The sequence below is a fragment of the Onychomys torridus genome, chromosome 9 (genome assembly GCF_903995425.1).
Source record: "Onychomys torridus chromosome 9, mOncTor1.1, whole genome shotgun sequence".
NCBI classification, from domain to species: domain Eukaryota; kingdom Metazoa; phylum Chordata; class Mammalia; order Rodentia; family Cricetidae; genus Onychomys; species Onychomys torridus.
Window position 1 is genome coordinate 60,974,042 of NC_050451.1, and position 20,425 is coordinate 60,994,466.

At 38.8% G+C, this 20,425-nt stretch overlaps 1 protein-coding gene across 1 annotated transcript in view; it reads right to left on the reverse strand.

Annotated features, from left to right (window-relative positions):
* Positions 1 to 20,425, reverse strand: part of Fndc3a (fibronectin type III domain containing 3A) — a 159,773-nt gene that overhangs the window by 133,748 nt on the left and 5,600 nt on the right. The window contains exon 2 of the mRNA XM_036198939.1: positions 3,057 to 3,194. Coding sequence (XP_036054832.1) covers positions 3,057 to 3,155 — 99 coding nt within the window. The 5' untranslated portion in view covers positions 3,156 to 3,194. The remainder of the gene's footprint in view (positions 1 to 3,056; positions 3,195 to 20,425) is intronic.

Genomic DNA, 20,425 nt, shown 5'->3' on the forward strand with positions numbered 1-20,425 from the left:
AGACAGCTTATGCTGGAGAGGATGTGGAGCAAGGGGAACTCTCCTCCACTGCTGGTGGGAATGCAAGCTTGTACAGCCACTTTGGAAATCAATATGGCGCTTCCTTAGAAAATTGGGAATCCATCTCCCCCAAGACCCAGCTATACCACTCTTGGGCATATACCCAAGGAATGTTCAATCATACCACAAGGGCATTTGCTCAGCTATGTTCGTATCAGCTTTGTTTGTAATAGCCAGAACCTGGAAACAACCTAGATGCCCTTCAACTGAAGAATGGATAAAGAAAATATGGTACATATACACAATGGAGTACTACTCAGCAGAGAAAAACAATGACATTATGAGGTTTGCAGGCAAATGGATGGATCTAGAAAAAATCATCCTGAGTGAGGTAACCCAGACTCAAAAAGACAAACATGGTATGTACTCACTCATAGGAGGATACTAGATGTAAAACAAAGATGACTAGACTGCTACACAACTCCAGGGAGGCTACCTAGAAAACGGGACCCTAGGAAAGACCCAAGGATCACCCAATGACAGAGAAATCTACATGATGAGATCTACATGAACAACCTGGACGACAGTGGGAGTAATGAAGGGCAAGATTTGAGGGAAAGAAAGCTTAGGGGAGCAGGAGATCCCAGCTGGATCAAAAACAGAAAGGGAGAACAAGGAATAACAGACCATAATAAATGAAGACCACATGAGAACAGGAATAGGCAGAGTGCTAGAGAGGTCCTCAAAAATCCACAATGATACATCCTCTATAGACTGCTAGCAATGGTCGAGAGAAAGCCTGATCTGACCTAGTCTGGTGATCAGATGGCTAAACACCCTAACTGTCATGCTGGAACTCTCGTCCAATAACTGATGGAAGTGGATGCAGAGATCCTCAGCCAGGCCCCAGGTAGAGCTCCAGGTGTCCAACTGTCGAGAAAGAGGAAGGTCTGCAAGAGCATGAATTGTTGAATCCAAGATTGCAAAAAGCACAAGGACAAATAACCAAACGAATGGAAGCACATGAATTATGAACCAAAGGCTGTGGAGCCCCCCAGCTGGATCAGGCCCTCTGGATAAGTGAGACAATCGAATAGCTTGATATGCTTGGGAGGCACCCAGTCTGTGGGACCAGGACCTGTCCTTAGTGCATGAGCTGGCTGTTTGGAACCTTGGGCTTACACAGGGACACTTTGCTCAGTCTGGAAGGAGGGGACTGGACCTGCCTGTACTGAATCCACCAGGTTTAAATGAATCCCTATGGGTGCCTTGATCCTGGAGGACATGGGAATGGAGGGGAGGGGCTGGGGGGAGGGTGGGGCTGGGAGCGGGAGGGGGGAGGACAGGGGAACCCATGGCTGATGTATAAAATTTAAAACACATAATAATAAAGCAAAAAAAAAAAAAAAAAAAAAAAACCAACCAAACAAACAAAAAACCCATCTACTAGTAAAAAGACAAAGCCAAAACAGACTCAGTCAGCTGTGCCAGTGAGAAGAGAGGATGCCTACCACTGTTTCTCTAAAAGCAGCACTAGATGTCAGAAGAGTCTTGCTATAATCCGTATAATCCACAAGCCAAATCCACTAACATTAGTAGAGATAAGTAGTCAACAAAAACAAAGTATTCTTGAGGGGATAGGTAATCTTAATAGCCAAATAGAAGGAAGTTAATTTGATCCCAAGAGATATGAGAGAAAGTATCCCACTGAGAAAGTCCAGACAACAGATGAAAGTCTCTATCTGTTGCTGTGGAGTTCCCATACCATTCCAGCACACGTTTCCCACTGCCTGCAGAAGTATATTATAGTTTGCTGGTTTCCCCAGGCTCCAAATGATGTCCCGACTCACAGGAGAGCTCTGACTTGGCTTATTAGTCAGTTCTTGAACCAATATTAAGAATATCCACTCTCGCCAGACAGTGTTGGCATATGCCTTTAAAGCCCAACACTTGGGAGGCAAAGAAAACTCGACATTTGAGTTTGAGGCCAGCCAAGTCTACACAGTGAGTTCCAGGACAGCCAGAACTGTTATTCAGAGAAACCCTATCTCAAAACAATAATAATAATAATAAATAAATGAAATATCCACTGTCAAGTTTATTGCCTGCCTACCACCAATTATTGTCTGCTATACAGTTTTTAAAAGATATCTTTTAATTTTATGTGTATGAGTATTTTGCCTGTGTATATGTAAGTGCACTGTGTGTATGTCTAGTGTCCCCAGAGGCCAGAAGATGACACTGAATGTCTTAGAACTGAATTTAAAGACAGTTGTAAAACATGTGGGATGGTGGGAACTGAACTTGGGTCCTTTGCAAGAAAAGCAAGTGTACTTAACTACTGAGCTGTTTCTCCAGCTGCATTTCTGTGTGGTTTTTATATATAGCTGTCCTGACAGCTACCAGACCACTCCCCCATATTTCTGCTTTAGTGTGTACTATTCCTGACACCATTTATAGCACTACTGCTACTTCACAGCCTCGATGGCCTCAGACTTTAAGGGATTTTTACCAATGGATTCTCCATTTTTGAGAGAAGAGAAACAAGGCATAGGCCTCTGTGGTGACATGTCAGCCTAGTACTGTCTTCCCCTCAGCAGAATACACAGCTAGAGCAACCAGGGCAGTGTACTATGATTAACTAATTAACAGTCATACTGAAGTCAGTGACTGGCCTCAGGCAACAAATGTTAACAGAAATCTGTCAGAGATTCATAAAAGTACATGAGTATCTGCCACATCTGTGATTACTGTGGGAGGAAAAACCTTAAGAGACTCCCATCTGACACTGAAAAGCAAGTTAGCAAAAGATGATGCTAAGAAAGTGTGTGAGCACATGTGAAGACAAAAACCAAGACAAACACTTTCCTTGCCATGTTCGCACAGTACAGAAACATCTAGAACGCAAGTCTATTACTACTGGTTATTCAATAGCAAAGAACGTAGCCCCTTAGCTATAAGAAAACAAGACCTACTGGTTATTCAATAGCAAAGAACGTAGCCCCTTAGCTATAAGAAAACAAGACCTGAGGTAACATACACTTCCATTTCCTTACCTGTTGTGTTCCATCTGCACTTACAATGGGGGCAGACAGAAGAGAGATGTCACTACTTAGAATCTGAGCTGTGTCTAGCAACGGCGGGTGTTCTGCCATTATCAATAAGGCATTGATACACCGGATAGCCCTCCAACTCTGCAAAACAAAAAGACAAGACACTGATGTATATATATCCAGAGAACACATTAAAATGCACTCAGGAATTGCCTCACTAACAGACTTACTATCCAAGGAAATCCAAAAGGACCTCCTGACTACTTTTTTTTCAAACAACTCTTTGAGAAAATGTATACTTCAATCCACCAAGGTAGCTATTAGTACATAATATATATACTAACCCTAATGCCAATACCAGAACCTCTATTGAAATTCATGGCACTACACAAAAAGATTATGATGTCTCACTGAATACTGATACAAAGTAAAACAGTTTTTTTAAAAGAAGAACTTATTGAGGATTAGGATAAGAACCTTCAAGTTTTAAGTTTTAAGCTCTTACATTATTCATTCATCTCTTTCATTATTCTTTTATAAGTGAGAACAACTTTACAGCAAAATGAATCTTTTTGTTAATGAAAGGATGTTTGCATGCATTTAGAAACCTTTAATGGCAGATGCACTAGCACTCATATGGCAAGGTTGGATGGCAGAGGATTAGTCTATACAGCATGAACCAATAAAACATCAGCAAACCGAGCAAACTGAACACAGTCATACATGTTATCAAGTCTACGCTGAGCTGTAAAATAATTATCTTTGAATGTTTTCAGCATTCACCAATTCAATGCTAAGGGGCAAAACATTCAACTTGCATAGATGAAATTTACTTTTTTTTTTTTTTTTAATTTAAACTCTTGAATCTCCTCAGAAACTCTTAAAGAAGTCGATTCAACTTGAAAACGATTGTATTAGAAACTGCTCTGAGACTTTACAAACTGTATTCAATACAGGTACTTATTGATGATTTCACACTGAAAACCCTAACAGGGGACGTTTTACATCATTAGCTATCTTATGAAAAGGCCACTTAACCAGTGTTTATACTACATACATACGCAGAAGAACAAACTAACTTCTGGCATAACATGCACTACTAAATTACTTAAAGATTGATAAAACCCAACACTTTGAGTCACATCAAATAATTTCTGTGGAGTTTACAAATAACTATAAGGCACCAAAGAGTCACTGTGATATTTTGACTCTTAAAAGTCTAACAATTTTGTTATATAAGAGAAAAAACATTTCCAGAAAGTGAACTCAGAAAGAGAGATTCTGTAAGTACTTCATTTTTGTTCCTCCCTTCCTCTTCTGTTTTCTGCCTTGACCTCCCTCCCTCTCACCTCCTTGTTACACTGGCAAAGCATCAACAGATGGACTCTTACTTCAACCCTCCTCCTGGATAGCAGGACAGCAAAGTATCCTGCTATGGTACCGTGGATAGCTGGGGCCACAAGTATTTACCTTCCTCCTTCTCACTGTACTCAATTTTCTTTTCTTTTTTTTTTTTTTTTTTTTTTTTTTTTTGTGTGTGTGTGTGTGTATGTATGTAGTTTATGTAAGTGTGGGTATGTACATGCAATGGCACAGTACGGAAACAAGAGGTCAACCTTCAGTTGCTGGTTCTAGCCTTTCCACCTCATTTGAGACAGGATCTCTTGTTCATCACTGCATATACCAGGCCAGCTAGCCCATGAGCTTCTAGGTATTCTTGTGTCTCCACCTCCCATTTCCCCACAGGGTTTCTTTGTGCAACAGTCCTGACTGTCCTGGAACTCAGGGAACTACCTGCCTCTGCCTCCTGAGTGCTGGCATTAAAGGCATGTGCCACCCCCCAGCTGTTATGTTTTGTTATAGTCTCACTCTGTAACCCAGACTGACCTCAAATTTGAGGTGATCTTCCTCCTGCCTCAGGCTAGAGTGCCGAGATTATAAGAATGAGGGGGATATCATGCATCATCTCCAGATTTTTAGCCTTTTTCCTTTTTTTTTTTTTTTTTTTGAGATTACTTGGTATTTTAATTTTGCTATTTTGTCCTGGCTATATACCTGAGTATGTTATCAAATTCATGACAATCCTTCTCCCTCTGGTTCTCAGAGATTACAGTCTTGCATCACTAAGCCTAACTTCATTTTTCTCAGTAAGAATGTTTGGAGAGATGACTAAGTGATTAAGAGTACTGGCTCTTCCAGAGGACCAGGGTTCAGTTCCAGCACCCACATGGTGACTCACAATAGTCTGTACCTCTAGTCTCACAACATACTAAAGCTTTATTCATGAACTTGTTTCCTTTAGGACCATATCCATCTCCTCACATGCAAGGATGGTGGTTCCTTAAGTTTATAACTTTTAGCCTTGCAACTCAAATTCTGCATTTGATAGCCTGTACTCTTCGTGCGGAAAGTGTCAACTTCATTTAATCTATTCTAATTTTACTACTAATGCTCTACATCCTTATCTTGTCTAAGGACCCAAACCAGCTCTCTGTTATAGTTTACACATCTCTTTTCCCATCTTATAATGTAGTATCTGATATACGCAAACAGAGTAGGACTGGTCTGTGGTGCATGTTAATGTTCCTGGAGTAAACAGCCCACCTCTGTTTCCACGCTGAAAGTACATGAGCATGCTCTATGCTCTAACTCGAAATGTAGAACACACACTGGATAAAAAGTGTCCTGCAAATCTGCGAAATGTTAATACTAGCTGTATAAAAGTAAAGGTGACTCCAATATACCACTGCCAAAATTACTTCTAAAATGTAACACAATTGAGTATGTTCATAGATAAGGGAAAGAAAAAGATTTCTCAAATAAGATATAAAATATACTTCTCAAATCATAAAATAATATTCAGGATTTCATTAAGAACTACATTAAAAATGTCTTTAATGGAATGAAATATAAGCTGCAGACTGAGGTGATAGTTACAACGCAGGCAACTGAAGGAATCTACGGTGCCAAAAAACAAAAGTTCAAAATCATTTATTGGTTGGAAAAGTAAGTAAAACTAGAATGGCGTGACACACGACTGGGTAGGTACCTTTAGGATGAGACTAGAATGGATGAGATATGACTGGGTAGGTACCTTTAGGATGAGAAAGCTTCTATAAGACTGACAATGGCAAGTAGCAGTGAGACTGGAGTAACCAACAAAGTCCTAAGGTCATCCTGAAAAAAACTCTAGTATCTACCAAAGTCCGTTTCTTTCTGGTGCTAGGGTTTGAAGGCAGGTCCTTGCCCAAGCTTGGCAGGCATACTACCATTTAGATCTACAGTCCTATCCACCAAAGCTGGACAGATGCAGGTAGTCAATGCTCAGTTTATTATCTGATTATGAAGACTCACAGCAAATGCCCAAAAGTAATGTATGCACATGTGGACCAACACACAAGTACAAGAGCTTGTAGAAACATGATTTGTTAATAGTCTTTTAAAACCATATACAATCTAAATGGCCCTTAGAAATCATCCAGTCTATTCAATAACTATATAAACCAAGGAAAGTGATTCAGAAAATATGAATAAAATTTCACAAATATAATGTGAGTGAAAAATAAAGAGAACATACTCTTCAACTTCATAGGAAGTTCAAAAATCGAGTCAATCTAGTGTTAAAAATCAGCACACCGGTTGCCTTTGAGAGTTAAGATGGGAGGCGGGAGGCAGTTGCTGGGATACTGACTCTGTTCTGTGTCATGACCCAGGTGCTATTACATGGGTCATAACCACTGAATTACAAGCACTGATGCTGACCATTCACAAACTGTTCTACATGTGGTGTTTTTCAAGAAATTAATGTTTGAAAGTTAAAATGACCACATGATCATCTCAAATCTTCCAGTAAAAGCATTTAATAAATTCAATAGTCACTAATAAAAAATAAAAACTGGGGACACAAGAATAAAACAAAAATAAAAGGCTACATATGAAAACCCACAGGGAAGACTAAGATTATATTTTTGTTTGTTTGTTTGTTTGTTTTCAAGACAGGGTTTCTCTATGTAGCCCTGGCTGTCCTGGAACTCGCTCTGTAGACCAGGCTGGCCTTGAACTCATAGAGATCGGCCTGCCTATGCCTGCCAAGTGGTAATTCTGAATACTTATTTCAAATAATATTTCACTTATTATACTGCTACTATATATTTATTGCATAATGTTTTCGGCTTCACAAAGACAACTTCTTTCAAGTTATTTCATCCCCTATATCTCCCCTTAAGCTCCCCACTTTCCCACAGACAACTGTCCTCTTCCTCCCCCAGTGTTTCTTCTGCTTTTATGTCATTCACTCACATTCATATGTCTGTGTACATGTACACAGTATATATATAACATACATAATAAATACACAAAAATGCTTTTGTGTCTCTATATAAAGTCTAGATCCACAAGTGAAAGAAAACATAATATTTGTCCTTCACGGTCTGGCTTATATTGCTTAATATCCAACCGTTTCATCATTTGTAATATTCTTTTTGCTTCTATTACACAATTTCTGCCCTAATCTTTATTATCTCTCCATTCAACCTCTGACTCCCAGTTGCACACTCATGAGCAAGTGCATCTGCACACACATGCACACCCACCCCACTACTATACATACTCAAAGAAATGCTTTCATTGTACGCCATAGTTTCTTGCATCTTGTGGTTTTGTTTCCATTCAATTCTAGGATTTTTTTTTAATTTCCCTCATTTTTTTTTTAATGATCCGTTCAATACTGTGTTGTTCCATGATTTTATGTGTTTCAGTCATTTCTCTTGCTGCTAATTTCTAGTTTTATTAAAATGTGATCATTTAGAGTATAAGAAATTATTTCAATTTTCTTGTACTCTTTAGACTTGCTTGTGTTCTACAATATAGTCCTTTTCTAAGAAAGTTCCATGGGCTTCTGAGGAAAAAAATGTGTACCCTGCAATGTTGGATACAATACTCTGTTGATGTCTGTTAAATCCATTTGATCTATAATATCATGTAACTCGATTTCTTTATTGATTTTTTTTGTTTTTGCATGACTGGGCTAGGAGAGTAGTATACTTGCTTTGCCTTCCACCGTAGATAGTACTGGGGTCAACCTGTGCCTTTACATCCACTGCTATTTATCTTATGAAATAGGATACATCCATATGCAGCACCTGTACATTTAGAATTGAAATATCTTCTTGAGGGGTTGTTCCCTTAAACAATGTGATTGTCTATCTCTATAATATTTTGTTTGAAGTCTTTGTTTATTAGTAGTATTTCCTACACCCACTTGCTTTCTAGTTCTATTTACTTGGAGTATCTTCTCTGCCCTTTTACCCTAAGGCTGTTTACATTTGACAGCTACATGTGCTCCCGGTAGGCAATACACAGATGAGTCTGGGCTTCCTTGCTGTTTTGTTGTTGCTTGAAACAGGATGTAGCACTGGCTGTCCTGGGACTCACAGAGATCCACCTGCCTCTGCCTCCTGAGGACTGGGATTAAAAGGGTGGGCCACCATGTCCTTCTTGGGTCTACTGGTTGTTCATTTTCTTCTAAGTAGAGAACTGACACTATGAACGCTGTTAGTATTGAAAACTATGCATATGTTTTTGTAATATCTGGTACTTTCCTAACCATTTGCTAACCTAGTGAATATAGTCTCTCCTGTGGGTTCATAAGTTTCTCTCTCTATTCAGTGTGGAAAATCCCTTCAAGTATCTTCCCCGGTGCTTATATAGTAGCCATAAACGCCGTTATCATGGAAACGTTCGTCCTTCTTCAGTTATTAGGATGCCCTGCTAGGTATAGTCCATCTGGCTGATATAGCTTGTTCTTTATGCTCATGGCTTCTAGAGCCTCTGTTGAGAAGTCCACTGTTGTAGTTTTCTTTCTGTTGCTGTAATAAGACACTAACAAAAAGCAACTTTCAGAAAGAAGGGATTTGACTTACACTTCCAGGCCACTGAGGGGAATCAGGGCACAAACTGAGCAGGAACTTCAGGGCAGGCCTGCTTGCTGTTCCATGCAGCATTACCTCTAACCAGGACACTCACTCATAGGCAAGGAAATACACAGAAATTATGGAGAAATGATGCTTGCTGGCTCATTTGCTTGCTTATTCTCATGCTCATACATAATTGGTTTCCTTATATGGTCCAGAATTGACTGCCTAGGGAATGATGCCATCCACTGTGGGCTGGGCCATCCTATGTCAATTAGCAAATCAAGAAAACTCCCCAAGATACCCCAAGGACCAATCTCATCTAAGGAATGCCTCAACTGAGACTCTTTTCAGGTGAATTCTAGGTTGTGTCCATTTGACAATTAAAGCTAACAAGGACATCCACGGTCATCTTGATGGATTTGCCTTTCTTTATATGTGTCTGGTGCTTCTGACAGCTCTCAAGATTCTTCGTTCTGTATGCTTAGTGTTTTAAGCATAGTATGCTGTGACAGATTTTTTAATTTGACCCTATTCATTTGGTTCTCTAAATGCCTCCTATATCAGATAGCAACCTCTTTTGGAAGAAAAATACTTTGGAAATTTTTCTGCTATGATTTTCTTGAATACATCATCTCAGCCTTTTGCTCCTTGTTGTTGTCCTATTCCAATGATTTGTAAATATGGTCTTTTAATCGTGTCCCGTAGATCTCCCATTGTTCATGATTTCCTACTTATTTCATTTTTGTCACTGTCTAAGTATTCTAATTCATTTAGCTTCTCATCAAGCTCTGACATTATCTTCCATTTAACTTATTACTGGTAAGGCTTCCCACTGAACATTTTATTTCATTTATTGAGATTTTAATTTCCAAATTTCAATTTTTTTTCAATATTTCTACCTCTACTTAATTCCTCTTTCATGTTCTAAACAGAGCTCCTTATTTCATCCAGCTGTTTGTGTTCACTTTGAATATGTCAAGAAATTTATTCATATCCTCTTGGATTTCATTCAACATTCTTATAATTATTCTTTTGAATACTTTGTTGGAATTTTCATTTAATTCACCCTCACCGGAATCAATTACGATGGAATTAGTAATTTTAAGCAGTCATGTTGCTTTGACTTTTCATATTTCTTGTGTTTCTGTTTTGGGACTTGTCTGGGATTAGGTTGGTTGGAATTTTTTCAATCACATCTTTTCTTTTAGTAAGGATTTCCAATGTTCAAATGAGACTAGATTGTAGTAGGATTGAGATTTTATTTTCCCCATGATGACATCAATTTTTGACACCCATATTCAATTCAGTTACAGAAGAATAACTATGCAACAAAGGAAAAAAAGGCATTTAAATTAGAAAGAAAGAACAATCTGTGCTATCTGTAGAAAATGTAAGCATTTCACAAAAGCTAAATAAATTAACAAAATTCTAGGATATAGAATCAATGTAGAAAAATGAGTTGCTACTATACACAAACAATGGATGATCTGAGAAAGAAATCAAGAAGACTCAACGTGTAGTAGGCCCAAAAAGAATACAGATGGGCCAGGGACATAGCTCCTCAGGGGAAAGCAAAAGACATGCGGGCCTGACGTCCAACTTCAGTCTCCACAAGTGTGTAAAAAGCTAGAAAGGCAGCAGCACATATCTGTAACCCAGCACTCTTCTGTCGAGATGGAAGCTCTTAGGCCAGCTGGCCTGGAATATGGAGCACAACCCACCTGCAGAAACAAGACAGACCCCACCTGACTCCTCAGTTGTCCTCTGACCTCCACACATACACTAAGGCATGTGCACACGCACAAACATGCACAATAAATAAATAAATACTTAAAGAAATTTTGCCAAGGAGGTAAGACTTGTACTCTGAAACTACAATGTATCACTGAAAAAGGGAAAGATACAAATAAGAAGAAAATACCCTATGTTCATTTATATAAAGATTTATCTTGAAGATCTTCAAACTCTTCAAGTGATCTGCAGATACACTGACACAGCATTTTTCAAAGATGTCTCCTCTTATAAGAACATTAATTTCATCGGGGGAGCTCCACCTTTATGACCTCATCTCATTATCTCCCCAAAGCCTTGCCTCCTGGCATCATCACACTGAGGGTTAAGACACTCAAATAAGAATTTTAGAGATACACACTCAAAACTTAACCGACATTACCTCTTCTCTAAATTCATGTCTTTTTCATTCTGTCCCAATGGTCCCAAAAGTCTTAATCTGTCCTAGTATCAATTCTAAAATTGAAATTTTCATCAACATCAACTACATCAAACATTGGGAGAAACTCATGATTTATCCCAAGGCAATTTTTTTCCTTTGAACTTGTGAACCCATTTAAATTGTGTGCTTACAAAATATAATGGTGAGATATACACGGGATAGATGTCCTGCACCCACAGAAAAAAAGCAGCCTAAAACCAAGCAGTACAAATACCATTCGCTCTAAAGGCTTGAACATAATTATCTTTGGTTTAATGCTGTTTTCCTGACCTACCAGATCACCCACCCACACAGCCTGACAAGGAGGCCCATCCCTTCTAACTAGGGAAGCCTGACTTATGCAGCTGTTGGGGCCCTGACAATAAGGCTCTGCCATGTGGCAGTCTTTTAAGTCCCACATGGGCTATGCACAGTAAATGACACAATCTCATTACCTAGAAGGCTAACACAGAAAGATCACCATGAGTTTTGGGCTACCCTAGGTTATATACACAGTGAGTTCCAGACCATCCTCAGCCTCAGAATGGGCCTAAAAACTTAAAAATCTTCTAAGTAAATACCCAATTGTATTTGTGAAAAATATTTTTATAAAAATATCAAAGCATAAATACAATTCAGCCAAATATGTTTGTTGCCCTTTTACAACAAGGATCACCTTTTCTGCATTGCCCAATAACATGTTTTTTATTTTCTCCCAAGACCTCATCAGCGTGACCTTTACCAACCACATTTCTATGAAAATCTGCCTAGGGTGGCGTGTCCTCTAAGAAGATGGGCATTCTTTCTCTCCCTCTCCCTCTCCCTCTCCCTCTCCCTCCCCCTCCCCCTCCCCCTCCCTCTCCCTCTCTCTCCCCGCCCCCTCCTCCTCCTCCTCTTTTCTGAGTCTTCACTAGAATCACCCACAGCAACATTTTAGCTTTTCCAGTCTCTACTTTGTGCCATTCGATAGTCACTTCTGTATTTCTAGGTATTTGCTACAACACCCCATTTCTTGGTACTAATTACTGTCTTACTCTGCAGCTTCTACTGCAAAATATGTCTAGGAGGCTCAAAAACAGACGTTATTTCAAACAGTGCAGAAGTCTAAACACTCCAAAACCATATTTTGTTGTTTCTTTATTTATTCATTTACTGTGTGTACCCACATGCTATCACATGCATGTGGAGGCCAGACTACAACTCCTGTGAGTTGATCCTCTGGAAAAACAGCAAGTGTTTTTACCCCATGACCCATCTGTCCAGCCCCAATTTTAGCCCAGAAAAATTTTCCACTGAACATGTTCAATTATGTAAGAGCCATATTCTTATTAGGAGAGCCATAAATGCTTCAATAACTATTAATTCATCACCTGTGTTATCTCTGGTCACTGTCAAGCAACTGATTCTTCTTATAAGTGTGGTTTGTAATATTCTGCTTCTTTACAGTCTTAATACTTTTGATTAACAGTGTTGGGTGATTTTTCCTGGGGGAATGTAAATAAATGTCTATTTATTCCTGACATCCATGTTGGGCAGGGAAATGCTACCACACAAATCTAGCTGGGTGAATTAGTGAGTTTATCTGGGTTATTTACAGTAGGAAGTGAGAGTGGGGAGTTAGTTGTAGGAGCATGGATGACTCAAGAACAGCTGCATCACCACAGCAGCACCCCAGCCTAAGTGATACTTTACAACCAGAGAGTCTCCTCTCACCAATAACTGTTACTGCTTACATAGTCTCGTGAATCGTGTCAATTTCAGGAACCTCCAGACTTATGAAGCTCTTCAAGGTCTGAATCTTCTAAGTTTTGTTTGCTTCCTAAGTCTTAGTGAGCCTTTCCAGAATGGAAGTTTTAATTTTGAAGACATTGCTATACAATAGTCAAGTATTATAAATTTTAACTTGATTTGCTGCTGGATATTATATGGTTTCACAATTATTTAGCTTTGTTCTGAAATGTAGTTAAATGAATAGGAAATAATTTGACCTTTTGGACTCTTGCTTATATAGGTCCAGGTTTGCTTTCAGTCCAGAGTTAATTTCTCTGGCCTCTGAGGCAAGCCCACTAAACCCCAGCAGCCTACTGCCTTCTAAATGATGAAGCTCTCTTCTCTGGGCAGCTCTTTTTGCTGGCCCAGCATGAGCTTAGATACTACTTGATAAGATCATTCTAGGTGTCTCCTTTCTAGATAAATGCAAATGTGCTCATTTGTCACTACTCTAGCTAACTAATCAAGGGGTAACCATTTCAAGATTTCTGAAGTTCATTTTCTATGAAGTTCTTCCATCCTAGGTCTCTGACCTGCAAATTATAATCTTCTTTAGTTCCCTAGACTGACAGCTTAATCTCAAATCACAGTGTGCGAGACAGACCTGGCTTATGTGCATGGCAACCTCCTCCAGGAAACTCAACCAATCACAGGCTCGTTTTGTTTTCCCTCTTTTGTCTGATGTCTAATTTGTCAAGGTCTGCTGTTCCAGGTATTAAATCTAGTTTTTAGTTGTTTCAAGAAAAAAGGCAAATCCAATCCTTTTTTCTTTATCATGAAAAGGGAACAACATTTATGACTCCTTTTTAGTGTGCCCAATAGTCAGTAGAATGGTAAGCAGATTTACTAGGACATACTATAAATTAAGACTATTATTTTATAGTATGCTTCAGGTATCACTACTTGAAAGCCAGCATGCCCTTGATATGCCCTTACCTACTTACAAGAAAAAACTGAAGTAATTTATTTACTAACTTCAAGTAAATGACACAATTCCTTGGTTTTTATTTCAGTGTGATACTTAGGATTATTAGCAACCTCCAGAATGAGTTTTGTTCAAATGTGCCATCCTTGAGCCAGAGTGAATACAATTCCAGGGTTACCTGGGGCCTGCAATTCAGGATTCTAAGACACCTGGCTGTATGCAACAGGCAGGTAAGTACAAACCATAGGGAAGAAAACTTGGCCATCTGCAGAGCTATTGTTAGTACTCTCTTTAATTGAGCTTGGGGTTTGGGGTATCTTTAATCGGTCAAGGTGTTCAACTTTAAAAGATTTTATTTTAAATTACTGTACATTTCATTTACTTTTATTGTACTCATCTGTTACTTTGAGGAGAAAGTTGTTCAATTAATTGTAGCATATACAGCAAAGCACATATGCAGTAACAGTATTTCCTGCTTACTATTATTGTTGTTGTTGTTGTCTGAGACAGGGTCACACTGTAGAGTCCACATTAGCACAGAGCTCATGTTTCTCCTGGTTCAGCCCCCTGAGTGCTGGATTACAGGTGTATGCCACCACATCCAGTAAACTAGCTAGTAAACTATCTGTGCTCATAAATGTGCTAATTTAACTTGCATGGTAACATTCCATGAGCTATGTGCTATGAATTTATGCTATATCAATAAGTAACAATTATTTTCACAGTGAGATAACATTTTCATATGTACGGCAGTAATTACAACCACAGTTTAGTAAGTTAAACCTTATGATATTGCCATTTAAAGTAAAAAAAAAACTATAAAATATCAATTATATCATAAAGCATATATTCATAGTCTTACCAGGGAAATAACAATCTACATTGACTGCAGCACATTTCTTATAACTTATTTACCACATTCATCTTCAATTCCTTGTCTACTGGAAAGGGAAAATGGGGTACAACAGGTAAAGTGGGTGGGCCTGATGCCCAAAGGAACAGAAGTTTGGGGGCAGTGTTGAAAGTCACTCTTATTACTTTCCTTGGTCGGACTCATCAAATGGAATATAATTACACGTTCAGGAAATACAGTCAGTTCCCATTCCCACACAAGCAAACCACACTTAACTGCTATGATGAAATCTGGATTCTGAATAAAGTTAATTCACAAAGAATGCTTGATAAAAACATTGCAGAGACATTTCCCACCCATGTAAACTGAGCATGCTGGCACACTGTAATCTTAGCTCTCAGGAGACAGAGGCAGTAAGGTCACCATAAGATGGAGGCTACCCTAAGCTACACAGTAAATTCCTAGCTAAACTCGGCTACACAGCAAGACCCTGTCTCAAACAAACAAACAAACAAACAAACAAACAAACAAACAAAAAACCATCAAGCAAAGAAACTATGGGGCATGAGAAACTGAGAAACGAGCTATGGAAATGAGAGCAAGTCCAACCCATTAAGGACTGAGAATGGACACTGTTTTAAAAGTAGTATTATCTTAAATCCTAAGTGTCTGGGGAGGGGGACATCTGAGGCACTTTTAGAGTCAAAAGGTATTCTATTCTCACCTACAGACATTTTACTGGCCTCTGTAAAAGTATTACTTTTTACATTACAGATCATTCACTTTCTTCTTGCAGAATTTCAAATTCCCAACCATGTCTTATCTGAGTGAATTTGGACTTGCAACTAAAGCAGCATTGCCTTTCTGGTCACCTTAACTCCTTAGCAGTTAAATCCACAGTAGAAGGGCTTGACTTCTATATGAAAGCTGCACTGCTGGGGTAACTTGACATGCTTAACATAGTTAACATGACAAATTATTCCAGAGAGCGGATTTTGTCACAAGAAAATCTTGTTTTGATCTTCTGTGAGACAACTCCTTTCTCAGTCAAACACAGCTAACAACGCAGTGCTTTCCAAAAGAACCAAGTTCTGTTATGAACCTGTCACTATGCCTGGGCTAATAGCTATTTTCTCTAAGCACATCACTTCTCTCCATCTTGATCATTAACAAGTCTTGTCTTGCAGGGTGGTGGTGGCGCACGCCTTTAATCCCAGCACTTGGGAGGCAGAGGCAAGATCTCTGTGAGTTCAAGGCCAGCCTGGTCTCCAAAGCGAGTTCCAGGAAAGGTGCAAAGCTACACAGAGAAACCCTGTCTCAAAAAACAAAAAAAAGTCTTGTCTTTACTCTTGACACAGTTCCAACATCAGCTGTCTCTAGAGGTCTAGGGTGGACTCAGTGGTGCAGCACTCACCTTTGCTGCCTGTGTCCCTTGACCTGATCCCTAGCACCAGGAAAGGGAGGAGGAAGGAGTTTGGAAACTAAAGGGGATGTTAGACTCACAGGAAAGATGAATGCGTATGAAAGACGGAAAACATTCACAATCATAATCTGTGTGTGGTTAGAGACTGGACACAGGCCTTCCTTCACACTGGCCACACAAGCTTTCTGACAATGAGCTACAGCTACAATGCCGCAATTAATACTTTTACATCTAAAAATGTCAAGTGGGGTGGGAGCCAAAGTACTTGCTGCACAGGCACGAGGCCCAGATTCCCAGCATCCATGCGAAAAAGCTTGACAGGGTTGTCACCCAGGCAATTCCAGCACTTCCAGGGGCAAACACAGGAGGACTGGAGGACTTACTGGCCAGTCACCTAGCCTCTGGTTACCCAGTCTAGCCTCAGACTCAATGAGAGATTGTGCCTCAAAGGAATAAGGTGGAGAATGACAGAGCAGAACACCCACAATCCTCCTCTGGCCTCTACACGTGTTATGGACCAATATTAATGTTCTTACCTTCTAATGGAAGTGCTTCTACTATTTCACTATGACATTCAATGTAAGTTCCTGCTAGAATATTTTTATAAGGCTATTTCTTGTTGACTATAAGTTATTAGAACTGGTAAATGAATTTAAGAAAACAAATTTTAGCACCATAGAGATAATTATAGTTGCCCCTAAAACCCATAAATATGGTAAATTAGATTAGTATTTCCTAATAGTGAATCATTATACACCTGGGATTCAACAAAGTAATATTTTTAGCACCAAAGAGATAATTATAGTTGTTCCTTAAATCTGTGAATATAGTAAATTACATTAATATGTTTCCTAAGACTGAAACATTCCTGGGATTCAACACATTAGAAATGGTATTAACAAAAAGCCCAGGTTCTGTAATCATCTGGGTTCAGAGCCCCTATGTTCACTGACAAGCTCTATGATCTTGGGCTAACCGTGTTCCAGTTCCTTCGTTTTGAAAATGGTGGCAATGATATCTAACTCAGTTGGTTTGAGAACAAATAAGCAGCTATGTGTGAAGTTTGGAAGCACACTCAGCCCACAAGAGACACTTAGTAGTTATTATTTACTAGTAAGCTTGTACTAACCAAGAACAAAGTAGTCTGTAGCCTCTATGGTCAGCAAACTAAAACCTGTGAGTCAACCCTGGCCTGCTGCCTGTTTTTGTAAATAAAGTTGAATTAGAAGAGACCCACACTCATTTTTCATATTGTGTCTGGCTGGTTTCTGCTCCTGATGTAGCTTGGCTTCTGAAAGTATACAGAGTCTTTGCCATCAATGATGCCTGAAATACTGATTCTCTGCTCCTTTGGTTCAAAACTGTTAGCAACAGTTGTGCTGTTCACAGTCCAATAGTTGAACAGACAACCTAATTATAAAATGATATTGTGTGTGTGTGTGTGTGTGTGTGTGTGTGTGTGTGTACACAATGTACACAATCAATACTCTGCAGGAAATAGGCCTATTTGGGACAAAAAAGCAGAAAAGAATCACACAGGTAAACAGAAGCAAAAGAAGACCCATTTTATTTAATTATTTTATAATATGTATTTATTTACATGACTTTATCTCTCATCCTAGTGTGTAAACCCAGAAAGAAGAAAGCATGACATTCATTTTATGACAATTGTATTGCAGGCATCTGAGACATATTAATTCTTCAACAAATGACAGAGAAGTAAATAATGAAAATAAGAATAGGAAACATGCAAGGCATAACTAGACACATCTATCACAGTCGCAGATATAAATATACTATGGCACTCATTCTATTCACCACAGGAGTAAGTTAACTAATAGTCTAAGTCTATTACTACTCCATTGTAAGTGGAGGAATCGGGGTCACTGGGGCAACAGGCACGTGTCTATATAGCCAGTAGACAACCAACAGACAGCCCCTGCCTTCAGGAAACATGCCCTTACCTCACGGTACAAAGCTATCATCAGAGTATGGATTTGCAGAGGAAAGAGATTATAGTTGATGCAAGAGAGAGTTTGGTGTAGCTTTAAACTGATGGGTGATTTTAATAAATTCATCATTTTGAAATATTAGTCTGGATATGATAGAAAAAGAAGGTTAAGATGGATAGAGCAGCTCCTATATATTCTCCTAGGGCTACTCAACCATGTGAACCAATCAAACCAAGGTTCAAGCAATATTTATATAAATGAAGCATTGCCATAATACAATATTTTTTAATTTTAAATATTTTTAAATTTTTTTAAAATACTATTCTAAAGTAGTAGATATACTTGTTCATAACAATATACAAAGAAACAGAAAGGTACTTAATAAACTATCATGCTAAAATATAAGTATATACACAATACATTACATATGAAAATACTACACAGGGAAAAAAATTAAGTCTTCAAAACAAAACCATAATTGAGAATGGCTATATTAAGAAAACCAAAAACAAATCCAGAAAATGTAAACAAAATGACATCATGAACTTTTTATTTAAGCAAATATTAAAACAGGCTGATTTTGTGGTGCATGAAATAACTATGCCTTCAACCAAAGCAGTTGGTGTGTGTGTTAACTACTTCTCTCAAAGCACACAATATACAGGCTGAATGTTCCTTCATCAAAATGCTTAGAAGCAGGAGTGTTTCTAGTTCAGACTCTGGAATATCTGTACACACCATGAGATAGTTGAGAATGGGAACTAAATCTAAACACAAAATCCACTTGTGTTTTACATATATAGACCAGGTCTGAGGTTGCTATATACAGTGTTTAGTTCACCTACATCTTAACGGTAGCCCATCACTCCAGGTAAGGTGAAGACCTGGCATTTGTGGCACTGTGGTGGCAATCAAGAGTTTCACATTTTGGAGCATCTTGAATTTGGGGGTTGGGCCACTCATTTTACAATTACACTTTAAGAAAATCTTATATGTGCTGCAAAGTGTACTTAAGAAACATCTGCTTAGAATCTGCAAAGAAGTAGGAAGATTCCCTCCCCTCCCATTATGTGGCAATGGGTTTATTGAAGAAGACTACACACACATAAATCAATGAAACTAACTCACTGGGGAAGGAGAAAGTTGCTTTAAAAATATAAATCTTAATGCACAAGTATATATTAAGACGTAGGTTCTGGGTCAGGTGGTCATGGCGCACACCTTTAATCCCAGCACTCAGGAGGCAGAGGCAGGTGGATCTCTGTGAGTTTGAGGCCAGTCTGGTCTACAGAGTGAATTCCAGGACAGCCAGGCTATATAGAGAAACTCTGTCTTGAAAAACAAACAAAAAGATGTGGGTTCTGACAAAGGAAGACAGAAAACAAAACAATACTTTTCAACATTATTATAGTCTGATTCATACAATAATCTGTCAAATGCACTTAACTTTCTTATCTAAGTTGATGACAAAATACACAATATACTGTGTATTTCTACCAACTAGCACCTAAGCCATCTCAAGAAGTGAGGGAGAAAGAAAGAAGTCATTCCCAAGTAGAATTTCACTTGTAAAATGGGAGAATAGCAGTGTATCAGTCCGGCTTATGCAGAATTTTAAAATAACCGAGCCTAGGCCCTGAATCCAATGCACCCCACAGGTATTTCTCAGTATTGTATTGTAAAGTATTTAAATTTACAGTATTATAAAGGAGTTGTCTTCCACTAGCTCACTCATTTTATCCATTCCACCCCAATATGGATAGAACAGCTGAGGCTGTATGTAACAGAAGGTCAACATTCCCTTGCAAAGAAGGACAGAGGCAGAGTGGAACAGGAACTGATCTGAAAGATTAATGAGTGGAAATTTTTTTATATGTATTTTATTTCCAAAGAAAACAGTTATGACTTTCTAGTATACTGAACCTTCCTGCAAGTGCTGTTTATAGAAATTTGCAGAATAAAACTTGAACTCAAATGTTCTGGCCACATTAGAAAAAGCAAGCTATTGAGCAGCTTCCAGTATGTACAAGCATTGATGTAAGCACGTACATGGCACCTTAACATTTTCATGTTTCACCCATCTCACTGAGCCCTTACAATATGTGTGATGAAAACAAGGCAGATAGTCTCAATGTTAAGGATTAGAAAACCAAGACTAGAAAATAAAACTGTGAAATCATGATCACTATTGAGGAGTGAGCATGGAATGAAGATCTGCACCATCTGCACCTTCCAAGGCACTTGATCCCTCCTTCAGCAAGGAAGCCAGCCTGGAGAAGGTGGGAAAGCAGTGGTCAATTATTACTTACTCCTGCCCCCTTC